The sequence below is a fragment of the Mastomys coucha genome, unplaced genomic scaffold (assembly GCF_008632895.1).
Source record: "Mastomys coucha isolate ucsf_1 unplaced genomic scaffold, UCSF_Mcou_1 pScaffold22, whole genome shotgun sequence".
Taxonomy (NCBI): Eukaryota; Metazoa; Chordata; class Mammalia; order Rodentia; family Muridae; genus Mastomys; species Mastomys coucha.
The window spans coordinates 211,009,147-211,026,984 of NW_022196905.1; the positions used below are offsets into that span (position 1 = coordinate 211,009,147).

At 50.1% G+C, this 17,838-nt stretch overlaps 1 protein-coding gene and 1 long non-coding RNA gene across 2 annotated transcripts in view; one reads left to right on the forward strand and one right to left on the reverse strand.

Moving 5' to 3' along the window:
* The window catches only part of LOC116069543, a 10,080-nt gene extending 5,064 nt beyond the window's left edge, over positions 1-5,016 (reverse strand). Inside the window, exon 1 of the long non-coding RNA XR_004110030.1 lies at positions 4,906-5,016. This is a non-coding gene — a long non-coding RNA (uncharacterized LOC116069543). The remainder of the gene's footprint in view (positions 1-4,905) is intronic.
* A 3,025-nt stretch (positions 5,017-8,041) lies between these two features.
* Tpm4 (tropomyosin 4) overlaps positions 8,042-17,838 on the forward strand; it is a 15,509-nt gene continuing 5,712 nt past the window's right edge. Inside the window, exons 1-4 of the mRNA XM_031340276.1 lie at positions 8,042-8,276; positions 11,827-11,960; positions 16,617-16,734; positions 17,773-17,837. Of these exons, the coding sequence (XP_031196136.1) occupies positions 8,145-8,276; positions 11,827-11,960; positions 16,617-16,734; positions 17,773-17,837 (449 nt within the window). The 5' untranslated portion in view covers positions 8,042-8,144. The remainder of the gene's footprint in view (positions 8,277-11,826; positions 11,961-16,616; positions 16,735-17,772; position 17,838) is intronic.

A 17,838-nucleotide genomic window follows, 5' to 3' on the forward strand; every position in this document is an offset into this window, starting at 1 on the left:
GGCAGGCAGAGAGAAAAGTATAAGAAGGGAAGGAGAGATGATAGAAGAGGAGAAAGCTGCAGAGAGGATCGGCAGGGCCAGGAGAAATGGCAGGTGGCAAGAGGTCTTATACTAGGGAATAAGCTAGTATAATGTTAGATCTGCCCGATCTAGGCATATAACTTATAATAACTGGGTTGTGTTCCCCCCCCCCCGAGACAGGATTTCTCTGTGTAGCCCTGGGTGTCCTGGAACTCACTCTGTAGACCAGGCTGGCCTCGAACTCAGAAATCCACCTGCCTCTGCCTCCCAAGTACTGGGATTAAACATATGCGCCACCACCGCCTGACTTTTTTTTAAGATCTATTTATTTATTTATTTTAAGATCTATCTATTTATTTATGTGAGTACACTGTCACTGTCTTCAGACACACCAGAAGGGGGCATTAGATCCCATTACAGATGGTTGTGAGCCACCATGTGGTTGCTGGGAATTGAACTCAGAACCTTTGGAAGAACAGTCAGTGCTCTTAACCTCTGAGCCATCTCTCCAGCCCCGGTTATGTGTTTTTTATATGGGCTTATTGGCATTGGAAAGAATAAATTCCAATGTAAAAGTTGAAAGCAAACATTCCCACCCTACCCTCAGGTCCAAGAGGAACATTAATATCTCTATAGAAACCAAATAGACCTGCCCTCTGCTCCACAGGGGGAGGCTATACACCATAGACAAATACCCTGCACCGCAGGGGAAGCTATACTCCATAGGCAAACATCCTTAGAGGCCCAGGCAGCCACACCCCTGGGACCAGATATTTCAGTGTCATAAGTAAACTGTCTTCTGATAGCAACAATGACACAGCTTGGGCACTCGCTGACCCCTGAGAGTAGCCTGATCTGCCCCTGGACCAGAAGAGGCTATCCATGGCTTGGGTAGTGGCTTAGTGTGTAGACTCCGGAGTCCAGAGCCCATGTGCAACTTCCAGGCTGGACATTGGCATAAGTTACTAGCTATGAAGAGCAGTTCCCATCACTCCCATTGGGTGGCTCACATACCAGTAACTTCAGTTCTAGGAGGTCTAATGCCCTCTTCTGGTCTCCAAGGATGCTGAATGCATATGGTACACAAACTCACACAGACACATACAAACACACATAAAATAAAACTAAGTACTTTTTTTTTTTTTTTAAAGTAAAACACAGTGCCTGCATCTTAGGGGAATTGTAAAACCAAGTGAGATTCAATTGAAGGCACTTGGCAGAGAGCCGCAGGTGCAACAGGGCCAATCAGTGTTTACTGTAATTATTATTAATTACCCAATGGTGCTGCCGAGTCTGTGGCCCTACCTGTTTTATAGCTCTCTAAACCACGTGAGCTTCCTTGAGCCTCAGTTTCCTATCTGTAGTTAGAAAGGGGGTAAGCTGCCATGAGGCTCACAGGTAGAACTCCGGCTCTCCTGCCTAGAACTTCCCAGTGAGGTCAGGAGTGGGCAGAGAAACACTTACTGAGAATGTGGTAAGGTGCTGAATTTCACACCCAGCACTGAAAAAAAAAAAAAAAGAAGAAGCAAAAACAAACAAAAACTCTATGGTGGAATGCAGCCCAGTGCTATGATAAAGTCTGTGACCTCAGTGCTCTGAGATGGAAGAATCTTGAGTTCCAAACTAGCCTGGGCTACAATGGATGATCCTATCCCAAACAAAGTGAAACTGTGTACTCTCCCAGTTAGGCTGGTGACTGGTGCGGTGTACCAGTGGCTTAATTTAGCTGCCTGTTTGTTTTTCTTATGGACACTGTCCTTGAGAGATACATTTAATCCCTGCTGCTTCTCTCACAAAGGGAAATTGAATTTGCGTGGTAAGGACACAGACCAAATTAGGGAAGGGTTAAAGAAACGACTCATAAAGGTCTGGGCTGGGCCTAGAACCTGGACTGAGAAGGTCTTGCTGCTGAGCCAGGAGTCATTCTGGTAGGCTTTCCAGGGATGTGACATGGGGGTTGGGGCAGAGTACAGGAGTTTGAGGCCATTTTCTGGTTTTGTAGGTAGAGTCGCATCAGGTTCTGAACAAGGAAGACAGTATGAGGTCTAAAACAGGTGTCAGGAGCCCTGGGCCTGCCAAGAGCCATAAGTTTGCATGAGATTACCCGTGGCAGCTGATGGACCCGGCTTCTCAATTTGGTTAGCTGCATGTGAGAGAAACCCTGGTAACAGGAGAGACATAAACAGAGATGGAAAAGAGACAGAGAGGTGTATAGAAAGAGAAGATGGTGGTGGAAGGGATGAGAGAGAGGTGCAAAGACGGAGCCAAGTGTTGGCACAGACCAAATGAAGACAACTAGCTTTGATACCCACTGGCAAGACTCAGAAGGGCAAGCACACCGAGCAGGATCTCCTGCATTCACAGACCTTCATTCTTCCCTGAAGCCATGGAAACTAAGGCTGCCAGGTGCAAACCCCACTCCTGGCCTGGCCACAGGAATCTTTAGAGACCTACCCATTGCCCACAGTCCCACATGGGTCACATACCTGTGTCACTAGATTATAACTGGAACCTGAGCTGGCTTTTTTTTTTTTTCTTTAAAAGCCTAGGCCCAAATAAGCCTAGAGCTTCAGCTGCTGAGCTAGCCACGTCCTCCCTTGTGCAAACAAGTGGCAGCTGGCTCTGCAGCAGACGTGGGCCTGCTCCAAGACTCGTCTGCAGGAGGGTGGGCAAGCAGGGCCTATAAGGCCTGGTCCTCCACCCAAGTTGCTCACTCAGCCCTGTGCCCATACCCCACAGAAACCATGGAGGCCATCAAGAAAAAGATGCAGATGCCGAGGCTAGAAAAACAGAATACCATCGATGGCACTGAGCAGGTTGAGGTGCGGAAGACAAGTGCAAACAGGTAAGAGCCCTGCACTGTGCTGGGTCGTTTCCGGGCTGCTTAGCACTCTCTCAGTACTGATTTCTCCTGCTGCCTCAGGCTGGACCTTCATGAAGGGCTTGGCTTGAGAAAGGGAAAATCAAATCTGTGGCTCCATTTTTCACTAATTGTGAGTGGTTGGTCTAGCTTAATCTCCCAAGGGGCCTAGTGCTCAAAAGAGAAGCTTCCTGGGGTCCCCAACTAGCTCTGTGACCAAAATGGTAGCAATTTGTCCTGCTTCTCAATGGATTTTTTTTCTTTGTGTGGAGTGAGTGTGTGTGTGGGGGTGGGGGGAGGTTACATACATATCTGTGTCCCAGAGGAAAGAGGACTGGTACCCAGCTCTTTCATCTCCAGCTTTATTCCCTTGAGGCAGGGTCTCTCCACTGACCCTAGACCTGGCCTGGCAGCGGTAAGTTCTGGTGATCCTCCTGTCAATGACCTCTAAAGTTTGGGATTACAGTATATGTGCATCCATTTTTTTTTTTTTTTTAAATATGAGTGCTGGGGCCAGGCGGTGGTGGCGCACACCTTTAATCCCAGCACTTGGGAGGCAGAGGCAGGCAGATTTCTGAGTTCGAGGCCAGCCTGGTCTACAGAGTGAGTTCCAGGACAACCAGGGCTACACAGAGAAACTCTGTCTCGAAAAACCAAAAAAAAAAAAAAAAAAAAAAAAAAAAAAAAAAAAAAAAAAAAAAAAGAGTGCTGGGGATTTGAACTCAGACCATCATATTTGTTCTGTAAGTGTTCTTATCCAATGAGCCAGTCCCCCCATCCCAGGACTTTTGGTTTTGTTTCTATATTTTCCAAGTCTTTTTTTTTTTTTTTCTCAAGGGAACTGCTAGGAGTAACTTGGGCGGAAATTTGGGTGTCTCTCACTCTATTTGTCTGTGTTGTGTTTGTGTGGAGTGGGGGCCATATATGAAGACTGGAGGACAATTTTTAGGAGTTGCGTCTTTCCTTCCATATTTGGGATCCTGGGGCTAAAGCCCGGGTTCTCAAGCTTGGTGGTGAGCACTTTTACTCACTGAGCTGTAGCAGGGGTGTGGCTTTTGACTTATGACCCAGATATGTAGCACAAGCTGGCCCACAAGTCATCCTCCTGTCTGAACCTCCCAGGTGCTGGGATGACAGGAGTTCACCAGTGTGTCTGGCTCAGTGAAATCTTAGGATGTTCTGTGATGGCCAGATATGGGATACCAGGTCCCAGGGGCCTGGAGGAGAAGGCAGGGTGTGGTACTGAAGCTCAGCCACTCCCGCTGGTGATGGAGGCTGCAGGCTGGCTACAGAAACCAATACGGACTTCCCTTCCCTTGACGGCAGGAAGACGGAGGGAGCCAGTCAGGACCCACCTGAACCAACCACTGTCCCCACGACCCCCAGGGACCTCCAGCCAGATCCGGTTCCCGGCTGTGCCTGTCCAGCGGGGAAGCAGGATGGAAAACTGGCTTGGCTGTTTCCTGCCCCACTTGCCTTGCCGCCCAGGGCAGCAATATCCGTGACTGCTGCCCTTTGACCCCACATCCTTCCTCCACCTCATTAAACTGTGTATTCTGTGACCACTTTACTGGGAGAGAAACTGAGGCCCAAAGGACAGGGAAGGCTTTGGGCACGGGATCCGGACAGGAAGTGACTCTAGCCTGTTGGCGCTGTTTCCTTTTTGTTCCCACCTCCTGCCACCGGAAGCTTTAGAGTGTGTAGGGGATGGCAGAGTGGGTAAAGTGCTTGCCACACAAGCATGAGAGCCTGAGTCGAGATCCCCAGATACTATGTAAACGTCCAGCACAGCAGGGCATGTCTGGAGAAACCAGGTACAGGCAGATCCAGGGCTCCCTGCCCAACCAGCCTCACCAAATTAACAGACTCCAGTTCTAGTCAGAAACCCTACTTCAAAAAAAAAAAAAAAAACAGAGTGGAAAGCAATAAAAGAAGATGCCTACTTTTAACCTCTGTCTTACACATAGGCAAGCACACTCACACATATGCACACGAGCACACACACACACACACTATCCACATACCAAAGATCACTTCCTGCTGTGTTCTGCTGCTGGGGCCTGCAGTGGCTGAGAACACAACCCTCAGTGAGCCCAGGCTGGAGAAAAGAGGGATGTCCCCAGCCTCAGGGTGCGCGAGGGAGGAGGCTGAGTGAGCACCCTCAAGAGACCGCAGCGCCTCTAGCCAAGCCAGCACTGACATCACAGTCCATTCTGCTTTCACAGACTGTTTGACACTCTGGCACATTGGGACTTCTGTGAGTCTCTGTCTCTGTAAGGTCCCAACTGTTCTTGTACAGATGTTGTCTCCCAAACATCTGGAGCTCACTTAGGTGCCCAGGCAGGTAAGGGGACACTGGAGGCAGAAGCAGAAGGTTCAGGAATTCAAGTTTATCCCTGGCTGCCTAGGGACCTGGAAGAATCCCTGGGCTACAAGAGACTCTGCCTCAAAAGACAGACAGGACTAGAGAGATGGAGCAGTGGTTGATAGCGCCTGTGGCTCTTAACACAGGACCTGGATTCAGTTGCCATCACCTGGGTTGGGCAACTTACAACTGCCTTTAACTCCGGTTCCAGGGAACTCAATATCGCAGGCACTTGAGCATGAGTGTACACACACACACACACACACACACACACACACTTTAAAAAAAAATTCAAAACCCCTCAAACTCCCTTTATAGCCTATGATTCATGTCCAGTGGAGTCAAGTCTGATTCACACTGAGAGAGTTCCTATGCTTGGCATACAGTAGGTGCCCAATAAATACTCCGCTCCACAGGTCCAGAAGGAAGACAAGTGGGTGAAGACCAGCCTTGGTTTTTAAGGTGTCTTTAAGGGAACTGACTCGCTTTCTTAGTTAAAGGGCTACCTGCCCTAGAGTGTTCAAAGTTCACCAGATCAAGGTTTTCATTCTGTAGATGGGGAAATGAAGGCCAGAAAAGGAACCAGGGGGGTCCACATATCTGGGGCTGGGAGCAAGACTCCAGGCTCTCTGCCTAGAGGTCAAGGCCCTCTCTTTAGCCTGAAGTGCTAGGAATGATGGGATGGGCCCATCCATCATAGTGGCAGACTGGGACCATGTCCAGAGTGGCCTTGGAGATATCAGTCAAGCCAGCTGGGACAGCTCTCTGTTGGTTCATCTAAGCCTGGTTCTACCACCTGGTGGGTGGGCTCTAACTCCTGCCCACTAAGGAGTGCCTGCCTGCCTTGTGCCTGCAGCCCTGAGTTCGTCCATTCAGCCCAGAGCCTCAGGACCTTCCAGGTGGCACCTCTGACAAGCACTCCCTTTGGGAGGAAAGAAAACAACAGTGTAATCCAGGGTCAAGAGGCAAAGGCAACAGATCTCTGTGAATTTAGGGCCATCCTGATCCATACAGTGAGAAGCAGTATCAAAAAAAAAAAAAAAAAAGAGGGGGGAGCAGAAACAGACACCTGCATGTTCACACACACACTCATGAGCGTGCACACACACATATGTAGCTGGTTATCAACACTAAGTGTCAGCTGGGCAGTAGTGGCGCACGCCTTTAATCCCAGCACTTGGGAGGCAGAGACAGGCGGATTTCTGAGTTCGAGGCCAGCCTGGTCTACAGAGTGAGTTCCAGGACAGCCAGGGCTACACAGAGAAACCCTGAAACACTAAGTGTCTGCAGAGCTCTGAGTCTTGGTGTGAGCATGCGATCCCTATCCAATTTATTTTAAGAACTGGGTTCCAGTCCTGTGGGGGTTGGGGGAAGCGGTGGGTGGGTGGGTGGGTGTTAATCTACAGAAAGGCAACCACCCTCAGCGCTTCCTGCTGAGGGAGGACAGGAAGCTTGGTCCCACAGGGAGTCCTGCTCCAGGCCACATACAGCATCAGGGGTAGCAGGAGGTGCAGTAGAGATCCTGTGGAGTTGACACAAGAGTGAGCCAAGCAGCTAGGAGGTGTCACATGGCTGAGACAGACTCTTAAGAACAAACTGCACTAGATTCTGGTGAATGTTAAAGAACATGTTAATTAAAACAGATGCATGACAAATGTGCAAAAGTTAGAGGAGCAAAACCTTGATCTCAGAGAACTGGTCCCTGAGAGTGAGTCTCTTCCAGGACAGACCTGAAAACCAGGTGTGGGAGCCAAGTTGGAGTGGGAGCAGGATCTGGGCTATTGAGGGTGCTTCGGTGACACCTTCCCAGGGTCACTAACCAGATCAACGGGGAGCCAAGGAAGGTTCTCAGCAGGGAAAGGGGCTTGTACACTGATCAGAGAGAGTCTCTGCCTTCGAAACTCTGGGAGTTTCTGTAGGCTCCACTTTGCTTAAGCAGAGATCACCTGAGAGCTGCATTCAGAAAATGAGAATGCAAAATCCAATTTGTAGTGTTGCAAACTAAAACTCTGACTTCCCCAAGAGGGTGGGGACTCTGGTGAGTCCAAGAATGGCCAGTCCCTAGGTCAAGAGAAGAGTAAAATCCCTCTCTAGTCAGTAACGCACGCTTACCGCTGTGTGTGTGTGTGTGTGTGTGTGTGTGTGTGTGTGTGTGTGTGTGTGTGTGACGTGTAGGGGGTTGATATTTTATATTTTATGAGAGTTGAGTGTTTTGCCTGCACGCATGCCTGTGCTAAGAGGTCATGACCTTGTCTATGCATACACACAAGTTTACTTTCACAAACTTGTGTCCTCTGAACAAGACCTTCTTTATATAAACCTTTTACTTTCTCCATTAACGTGGGGACGCATGTGTGAGGTTAATGGACTCTGGGCATCAGGCTTGGCGGCAAGCACCTTTACCGGTGGAGCCATCTCACTAGCTCATATAGACTTTGTGTTCACTTGCAGAGCCTCAAAGTCCAGACCAGGAGGCAGACTCGTTCCCTTCTGTGTCCCCAGGTGGAAGAACAGCTGACGCACCTCCAGAAGAAACGTAAATGCATGGAGGACGAACTGGACAGGCACTCCGAGGACCAGACAGACACGAAGAAGACGCTAAAGTAGACAAGAGAATAAAGTCTCCCAGGTAAGCGCCAGGCCGCTGGGCCAGGTGGGGCGGGCTGTGAGGGAGGACGAGGAGCCCGCAGGGCAAAGGCGGCCAGCGGTGCCTACGTCAGCCACCCCCTGCCCCCTCCCCGCCCGGTGCTGACGTCGCGGCCGGCCGGGGTGACCTCATGGGCCCGACAGCAGGGCCGGGGGGCGGGGAGAGGCGGGGGCGGCCCCGGCGTGGCCAAGGCTGGCGGGCCCGGGCGCGGCCGCCCAGCTGTTGCCGGAGCCCAGCAGAGCAAGTGAGCTATGGCCGGCCTCAACTCACTGGACGCGGTGAAGCGCAAGATTCAGGCCCTGCAGCAGCAGGCGGACGACGCGGAAGATCGCGCGCAGGGCCTGCAGCGCGAACTGGACGGCGAGCGCGAGCGGCGGGAGAAAGTGAGAGACCGGGACCCGCGCCGTCCACGACCCCCGCCCGATCCCACTTCTGGGCCCGCGCGCTCCCGGGCCAGCGCCGCGCTCCCTGGCGCCCTCTTTTCTTCCCGGCGCCGCGCGCTTCCAGCTCCCCCTCCCTCCGTCCGCCCTCCGTCCTGATCATCCACACCCTTGGACCCCGGAGCCCCGTACGCTGGCGGGAGGGAACTGGGGGGTTGCGAGGGATGGTCCTGCACGGGGGCTCTCCGGAGTGGTGGGGCAGATGCCGCGCTTCCATTGTCTGCGGCTGGACCAAGGTGGGGGCGGGGGCGGCGGCGGGCGCTCTTGCTTCTTCGCGCCCGAACTTTCCCGGTCCCGTCCCTAGGGTGCGGCCGCGACACATCCGCCGAGGGCGGGGTGGGGGCAGGAGAATTTGGATGCTGGCCTGCAGGACACCCACCATCCCCCTGTGTCCCCTAGCCCCAGGGAATACCCACTAGGGGGCCCTGTCCAACGCGGATGCCGGAGCGCCCACTGTGTGCGCCTTCCCTGAGAATCCAGGGACTCGGTGCCTGAATACTTCGGAAAGAGGAAAGGCCTCCGCGCCTCCTCTTTAACCCTGGGTCAAGCCCCAGGCCAGAGAGGAGTCTGGGTTCTAACTCCAGCTCTGGCACCCACAAAGCATTCGATTCGTGTCTCCCAAGAGTCCGCTAGAGGCGGGTAGAAAGGCAAGACGAGGGAGAGGCATTCCAGAGGTTTCCGGGGCACGGAGAGCCCCTAGCTGGAGTAGTAGAGCGGAGTTTGCTAGCGAAGGAGACTCACAGACAAGGGAAGGGGTGTTGTGTGATCTCCCAGGTCCCCTGAAGCCGTTGTGGGAACTCAGGGCGGGGATCCTAGAAACTGAAAGGCCAGGCGGAATTGGCAGCGCAGGCACAGCCTGGACTCCTTCCAAGGCTGCCTGGCCGACAGCCTGGCCTGGGTGGAAGCCTTGAATCCCTCAAGGACCGCTCCGGCAGGAGAAAGCCTCAGAACCGGGCGGAAGCTCTGCACAGTAGCTGTTTAGGCTTCTCATACGCCCGTCCCACCCTAGACATCTCCAAAATGGCCTTGAGACTCCAGCCAAGCCAGGAATTTGGCGGCCCCAGGGTGCGGTGCTGGGGGAATGCCTTTTGGAAAACTCTAGGGCTTCTTTAAAAGTTCATGTGGCAGAGCATGCTTCTTTTAGTTGTAGAAAGACATCTCGAGTTGATTCCCGGCCAGAAGCACCCAGACCAGAAGTGGGGTTGGGGTGTGTGTGGCTGATCTCTGGGCCTCTGTCCCAACAGCTGGTTTCATTTAGATTTTTGTGTGATTAACCGACGTCTTCCTGTTGCTTGGCCACAAGTATCCAGCAAGCCTCTTTTACCTTATAAGGGAAACCCTTTGTAGCCCATGGAAGGCTTTGATTGCAGGAAGGGGCGGAGCTCAAGATGACTTAGCCTGGGTGTATGTGTGTGTGTGTGTGTGTGTGTGTCAATGCATAGTTGTGAACTAGAGTGCTCTTTCAGTTTTAAACAGTTGAAAATATGCCAAGATCAAAGTGTGCCTCATCAGTCTAAGTTCTTTTCCTTTTCTTTGCGATAACTCATGAATGAGGAAACTCAGTGTGACTATAAAAGTGATTACTACGTTGGGTGTGGCCTTGCGCCCCCAGCACCCCAGGATACTTTAGAGGCTGGGGCTGTCACTGAATGGTGGGATGCTTGCTTAGCATGCACAAAGCCCTGGGTCCCTTCTCCAGGGTTGGGTGACCTGGATCAGGTAGAGCATGCCCTTGAGAGGTTAAAGCAAGGGAATCAGAAATTAGGGCCAGACTTTGTAGTTAGAGGCCAACCTGGGCTTCATGAGACCCTGACTCAAAAAACAACTGAAAGCTCCACTGACGGCAGATGGGCACAAAGTTCTTTTTAGAAAATGGCAAAAGTTAACAAATTAGATAGTGGTCCTGGCTACATACTTTTGCTAAATATACTAAAAACTGAAGTGGGTGAGAACCAATCCTGCCCCAGTTGTTGCATGTGATAGGTATTGAGGTTCAAGACATAAAAAAGAAGCACCCATGGGCCACTGAGATGGTTCAGCTGGTTCGAGGTGCTTGCCACTAAGGCTGATGACCTGAGTTCAACCCCCAGGACCCACATTGTGGAAGGAGAGACCTGAGACACACAGGCGCATATTGGTGTTGGGGAAGGGTAGTCACAGATCACAAACTTGAGGTGGGGGGGGTCCTCTGTATATTGACAGGCAGTCTGGCCTTGTTCTTTTACTTTCCCTGCTGTGTAAACTGAAGCAGAGAGGGCCCAGACTCCCACTGAGTTTTATAGCTGGCCCCATGTGGTTATCCCTGAATAGAAGGCCAGCAGCATGACTCCCTGTGCATCTCCTTGGGAATCTCATGAACTCACACACTGTTTTAAAATGTGTATGCTGAGAATCTAATCTCAGGTCCTTATGCAGGGCAGCAAGTGATTTTACCCACTAAGCCACCACCCAAGGCCCCCCTCTTTCTGGTTTTGTTTTTTGTTTGTTTGCTTTTTGTTGTTTTTTTGTTTGTTTGTTTAGGTTTTGGGGTGTTTTTTTGGGGGGGGTTGAGACAGGGTTTTTCTGTGTAGCCCTGGCTGTCCTGGAACTCACTCTGTATACCAGGCTGGCCTCGGACTCAGAAATCCGTCTGCCTCTGTCTCCCAAGCACTGAAATTAAAGGCGTGCGCCACCATTGCCCAGCTCTTACTGGTATTTTAACAGAGATCTTGCTATATAATATTTCAGGCTAAGCTAAAACTCTTTGTCCTTTGACTTCAATCCCCTGGAGCTGCTAATTAAGTCTCACATGACCAACTTTCCATGCTCTTTCTTGAGGGTGGCCACCCCTGGGTGACTTAGGGAACTCACCCCATGGTGACAAAGCCCTAAGTCACTATACAAAACCACTGCACTGGTGGGGCTTCCTTGTCCCCACCTGTAAGGTGGGTGAGACTTGAAGACAAAACAGTATCAGGGCTAGCAAGTTTGCTCAGGTGTTGAGGTGTGTGTTCTCCAGAGGGCTGGGCACTGTGCCTTGCCTTATGTCAACACCCAGGGAGACTGAAGCAAGAGGATCCCTGAGTCTAGGAGTTGGAGACCAGTCTGGCCAATGCACAAGGCCCTGTGTCCCAGATCTATAACTTTTAAAATCAAATTTAAAACTTTTTTTTTAAAGTAACTTTTTAATTATTATTACATGCATACACTGTAGCTGTCTTCAGATGCACCAGAAGAGGGCGTCTGATCTCATTACGGGTGGTTGTTAGCCACCATGTTGTTGCTAAGATTTGAACTCAGGACCTTCGGAGGACCAGTCAGTACTTCTACCCACTGAGCCATCTCGCCAGCCCCCTAAAATCAAATTTAAATTCAAATGAGTATGGATTCTCTTGAGCCTGGGTCCCTGGGTGGGTTGTGGCTGGATGTGAGGGTCACTGAGGGGATGGGGGGTGGGGAGCTGCTGTGTGCCAGCCTGCCTCTTCTTAACCTGGGTATCTATCTGACTTTCCAGGCTGAAGGAGATGCTGCCGCTCTCAACCGCCGCATCCAGCTGCTGGAGGAGGAGCTGGACCGCGCTCAGGAGCAACTGGCCACAGCCCTGCAGAATCTGGAAGAGGCAGAGAAGGCTGCTGATGAGAGTGAGAGGTAGGATGCTTCTGACCTGTGAAAGACTCGGGGGCAGGGCGGAAGTGTTGGAGCCAGTGTGGTGGTGCATACCTGTGCGTTGGGTGCTGAGGCCAGCCTGGGCTACGTGCAGCCTTTCCTGACTTTAAAGGTGTGTGTGAGTGCTGATGGCTCAGTATTTAAGTGCTTAAATCTCTGCCACGTGAAAAGCCAGGGTGGTTACACAAGAGGACTCTAGTTTGATGACTGCCAGCCTACCTCCAGGCTCAGTGAGAGATCCTGTCTCAAGGGAGTGAGACAGAGTGACAGAGCTGGACACCTGACATCCTTCTCTGGTCTCCATATACACATACACAAACGCACATAGGCATGGATGGATGGGGAAAAAATTCTGTGATGGTACTAATGACCTTGGAGCTGAAGGGATTTGAAGATCTGTTTTGTTGTTGTTGTTTTCATTTTTTTTTTTTTTTTTTTTTTTTTTTTTTTTGGTTTTTCAAGACAGGGTTTCTCTGAGTAGCCCTAGCTGTCCTGGAGCTCACTTTGTAGACCAGGCTGCCTCTACCTCCCAAGTGCTGGGATTAAAGGCGTGCGCCACCACCGCCTGGCTTAATTTTTTTTTTTTAATTTATTTATTGTAGGTAAATATACTGTAGCTGTCTTCAGACACTTTTTTTCTTCTCTTTGGCTCCGCTCGCTCCGGTCCAAAGATTTATTATTTATTTATTATATGTAAGTACACTGTAGCTGTCTTCACACACCCCAGAAGAGGACGTCAGATCTCATTATGCATGGCTGTGAGCCACCATGTGGTTGCTGGGAACTGAACTCAGGACCTCTGGAAGAGCAGTCAGTGCTCTTAACCGCTGAGCCATCTCTCCAGCCCCGATCTGCTTGTTTTTAATACAGTTCCCTTTTCTGTTTTATTTTGTCTGAAGCAGAGTCAGTGCTGGGATGACGGGTGCTTCACCGTGAGCCCTGCTTGGGTTCTCTTGATGATAGCCTAGGAGGACACTTTCCAGTAGACAGAGAAGAGCAAAAACGTGCAGGCATGGGACTAGGGCCTCGGAGTGTGTTGTCGCTTTCTGGGGAAGCCCTTCTCTTGCCCATTCTAGAGACAATCGAGTTTCTAGAAGATCTGAAGAAAAGAGTAGTAAAGATAGACTGGGCAGGTGCGCAGTGTGGACTTTTATCCAAGGACCAGGGAGAGAGATGCAAGGTGACATCTGCCATGCCCTACATGGCAGTTCCCATTGCTGTGGCAATCTTTAAGCTTTTGGATGATGCCAGCTGTATTTTGGGGACAGTGCATAACCAACCATCGCTGTGTTTACAGCTGACTGTGCTGCTCCGGTGATGTCTATGCAGCATTTGGGCTTCCACAGGGAGCTCTATCCAACTGTCCCCAGGAACAAGTGGCTCTAGCATGTCTTGGCTTGGAGAGCTGAGGGACCATGTATTTTGTATTTTTCCTTTCTTAGCTTGCTAATAATGTTTAAAATGCTCTTTATAAGACTTAACCAGAGAACAAAGTCTATGATGGGCCTTTCTGAGACTTCCTTTGTCAATGCGATTAATCTGAGTCTCTTCACCTTAGCCTGAGGCAGACTCTTCAGACAAGGGCGAAAAGGAGCAACATTCTTTACCAAAATATCACAGAAACCGTCTCTAGGCTACATATTGAAATTCTTCATTGAAAACTCTTGGGCCAGGACCTCACAATTCAGATCACTCTCAGTAACAAAGTCTTCCACATTCCTACTAGGATATCTCATTAAGCCCCACTTAAAGCATTCCACTGCTTTCCAAATCCAACTTCTGTCATAGTTAGGGTTTTACTGCTGTGAACAGACAACATGACCAAGGCAACTCATAAGGGCAGGACAACGTTTAATTGTGGCTGGCTTACAGGTTCAGAGATTCAGTCCATCATCATCAAGGCAGGAGCATGGCAGCATCCAGGCAGGCATGGTGCAGGCAGAGCTGAGAGTTCAACATCTTCATCTGAAGGCTGGTAGTAGAGGACTCAACTCCAGGACGGCTAGGAGTAGGACCTGCTAACAGTGACACACCTACTCCAAATAGTGCCCCTCCCTGGGCTGAGCAAATACAAACTATCACAACTGGTTTCAGATTGTGCTGATGTGACTATAAACCAGGCACTCAACAGAAACTAGTTCCACATGGTAGAAGGAGAACCAGCTCTTGCAAGTTGTCTTCTAACCTCACATCTGTGCCATGGCATATTTACACTTAAACACACACAGTACCCATGTTGGGCAGCTCATAACAGCCTATAACTTCAGCTCCAGGGAATAAGAATACCTTGACCTCTGTGGGCACCTGCGCGCGCGCGCGCACACACACACACACACACACACACACACAAAATTAGAAATAATAAAAATACTAAACAAAAAAAAACAACGGCCAGTGAGATTGCTCAGTGGGTAAAGGCACTTATTGCCAAGTGTGACAGCCTGAGTTCATTTAGTGCCTGGGACCCTCACTGGAGAAGGAGAGAACCAACCCCTGCAGGTATGTTCCACCCTCCGCACAATGTGCTGGGCCACATGCACTCGTGCACGAATAAATAAATGTAAAATCATCATCATCATCATCAGGTATTTTGTCCTATTCCACACTTTTAATAACGTGTCATCAAGCCTTGTGCCTAGCTTCTGTCTTTGTATCTTGGGGATACTGTGCAGGAGATCACTTGAGCCACAGCCATCTCTCTGGTCCCCATTACCTTGTCTGTTCCAGTCCATATAGCTCTGCCAGAGCGGGCTTTGCTCTGAGGCAGCTGAGCTGTTCTGACTGCCTGAGGACATCCTTCTTTCTGGCCTGAGTGAACATAGGTGTCCTTCTCTGAAATGCATGGGACAGGAAGTACTTAGGAGTTTGGGTGCTTCTAGATTTGGAGATATTTGCATATATATATAATGAGTTATCTCAAAGGTGGGATCAGAGTCTAAACAGGGAGTTCATATGCATCCTATAGCACTTGAACATGGGGCCTGAGGGACATTCCATGTGTTTCTAGTGTGCCCTCCTACAGTGGCCTGCTACATAAGGAATTCTCCATCTGTACTGTGACTGTGCTCACAGGTTCAGGTTGTGGGTGGGCCTTAGTAGTATAACTCTCACTCAGACTCACACAGTGCTGGGTAACATAAGCCAGGCATAGTGGTGCATGCTTTTTACCCCAGTGATAAAGCCACAAGATAAAAACCTCCATCATTTTGGAGCACTTTGTGCCGCTCAGGCTATGCCTGCCTTTCCTATAACCTTCGCACTCCAGCTTGCCCATTTTGTTTCCATTCAGTCCTGGTTCTGGAAGCTTCCAGGAATTCCCTTTCCATCCAGCATAAACATCCCGCCCATCCTGCCCATCCTACCCATGTGTTCTTTCACTCCTGTGTGGTTTTTTTAGCTGGTTGGTTGGTTTGGAGATTTTTTTTTCCTTTGTTTTTCTCATTTTATAACCCTTACGAGCTGGGACTAAAGGTGTGTTCACACACAGTGCAGCTCTGACTTTATTGTTTTCTGTCTTCTTGTTGTTAATATTGAGACAAGATCCTGTTATATAGCCCTGGCTTGCCTGGTCGCAAAGGCCTATCCCAGTCTCCCCAGTGCTGAGATGACAGACAGCATTCACCCGCCAGGCTCCTCCAGTTCTCTCTATACCTCAACCAAGCTCTCGAAAAGCCCCTGCTATCCCTCAGCTCCTACCCGCTCCTCGGCATTCCTGTAGGTGTGGACGCACATTCCACAGTGACTGCTGATCTTACAGTGAGGAATATAAAGCAGGGGTGCACCCTCAGGGGCTAGCCCAACTCTGCTACTTAGCAACTCTATAACCTTCGCCTTTCTCTGCCTCAGTTTCTGTATTTGTAAACTGGGGATAATAGACCCACAACATGGTATGATTGTGAAAAGTGGGGTATTTGCTAGTGTCTGGAGGTCCACCAGTCATGGTGGTGAGACACACCTGTCATTCTAGTGCTCCTGAATGCTGAGGGAGGTGTAGTAGGCTGCACTAAGTAGCAAAATCCTGTCTTCTAAGACCCAAAAAAGGGGTTGTGGGGGTGGGTAGGATTAAAGCTCAGTTAATGAAAATGCTTGCCTGGCACCCACAATTGGGTTCAATTCTCAATACCACATAAGCCCATCACCCCAGCAGTGAGGGAGAAGAGGCAGGAGGATCAGGAATTCAAAGCTGTCCTTGACTGCATAGTGAGTTTGAGACCAGCCTAGGCTATATGAGACTATATGAGGCTGGGGAGATTGCTCTTCGGGTTAAGTTCTTGCTGCAAGAGCCTGAGAACCTGAGTTAGTATTCCTTCCCTCACATAAAAGCTATGCATGGCAGGGGGCCTGCAATCCCAGCGCTGCAGAGGCCAAAGGGTCCCTGGAGCTCCATGACCAGCCAGTCTGTGGGGAACAGCAAGCTCCAGGTTCAGTGAGAGACCTGTCTCAAAGATGATGGAGAGAAAGCTCCAAAGTTACCACTCGCTTTCTTACTGTAGAGGACCTGGGTTCAGTTCTCAGCATCCAGATGGCTCCTCAATGAAATGAATATAGAAGTTGACAGTAGGCTTTTATCCTTGCCTGGGTGCTGGGTGGAAGCGTTTGAGGACCTTGCTCTAATACCCCACCCTATCCCACTTGCAGAGGCATGAAGGTGATAGAGAACCGAGCCATGAAAGATGAGGAAAAGATGGAGATCCTGGAAATGCAGCTTAAAGAAGCCAAGCACATCACCGATGAGGCTGACCGCAAGTATGAGGAGGTGAGTTGGGCCTATGGGATAGCCGCAGGAAGTGGGAGGAAGTGGTGCTGCGGATAGGAACCCGTCGGAAGCCCACATTCAAGACGATTACCTCTGTGGGAACATCTGTGTTTCCAGACACAGCCACTTGGCTGGGAAACTATCTTCAAATAAAAGTATGGTGGCCACTTGTCTGAGCTGCTGGAGACCAGCTGATCAGCTCACCTCGCTTGTCCCTTAAGCTGGATGTAGACCAGTTGGAGTAAGCTGAGGGTCATGATTGCCAGCCCGACTCCACTGTCCTTTCCTTCTTTCTTTCTTTTTTTTTTTTTTAATCTTCATGGATATAGAATCTCCCACTAACTCAGGCTGGCCTGGAATTCCTGTTGCCCAGGCTAGCTATGAGCTCTTGACTGTCCACTGCCTCAGCTTTCCAAATGCTAGGATGATAGGTATGAACCACTATGCCTGGCTGTCTTGTTTTTGATTTTCCAATATATATGTGTTTTGTTTTTTATTTTTTCTGAGAAAGGTTCTCCTGTATTCCAAGCTGTTCTCCCTAGATAGAAAATAATGCAAGGATGGCCTTGAACTCCTGACTCTTGCCTCCCTCTCCAAAGTGCTGGGATTACAGACATGAACAAGCTGGCTGAATTTTGTTTTTAAAGCAAGGGCCTAAGGTATCTCGAGGGGCTTCCAACTCTTTCTTATATAGCCTGGGGTAACCTTTAATTCCCAGTTCTCTAGCCTCTGCCTCCCAAATGCAGACTGGGATTATAGGCAACCATGCCTACTTTTGACTTGGTTTAGACTGGGCCTCGCCAACAGAAGGAAGACGGATGTCATCACCGCAGCGAGCGGGTTCTTGTACTTCTTCCCTTTGTGGCTAAGTGACTCTACCTTTTCCCCTGCTGGGACCTGAGAGGTTCCATCTCTTGCAGGCTCCAGAGCTCTTAGATTTGGAGGAACCAGCATCCGTAGGGGTGGATGGCCGTGGGGATGGGTCTCAGTTGGGTCTTCTGTGGGGATGGGTCTCAGTTGGGTCTTCTGTCTTTGTAGGTTGCTCGTAAGTTGGTCATCCTGGAGGGTGAGCTGAAGAGAGCAGAGGAGCGGGCGGAGGTGTCT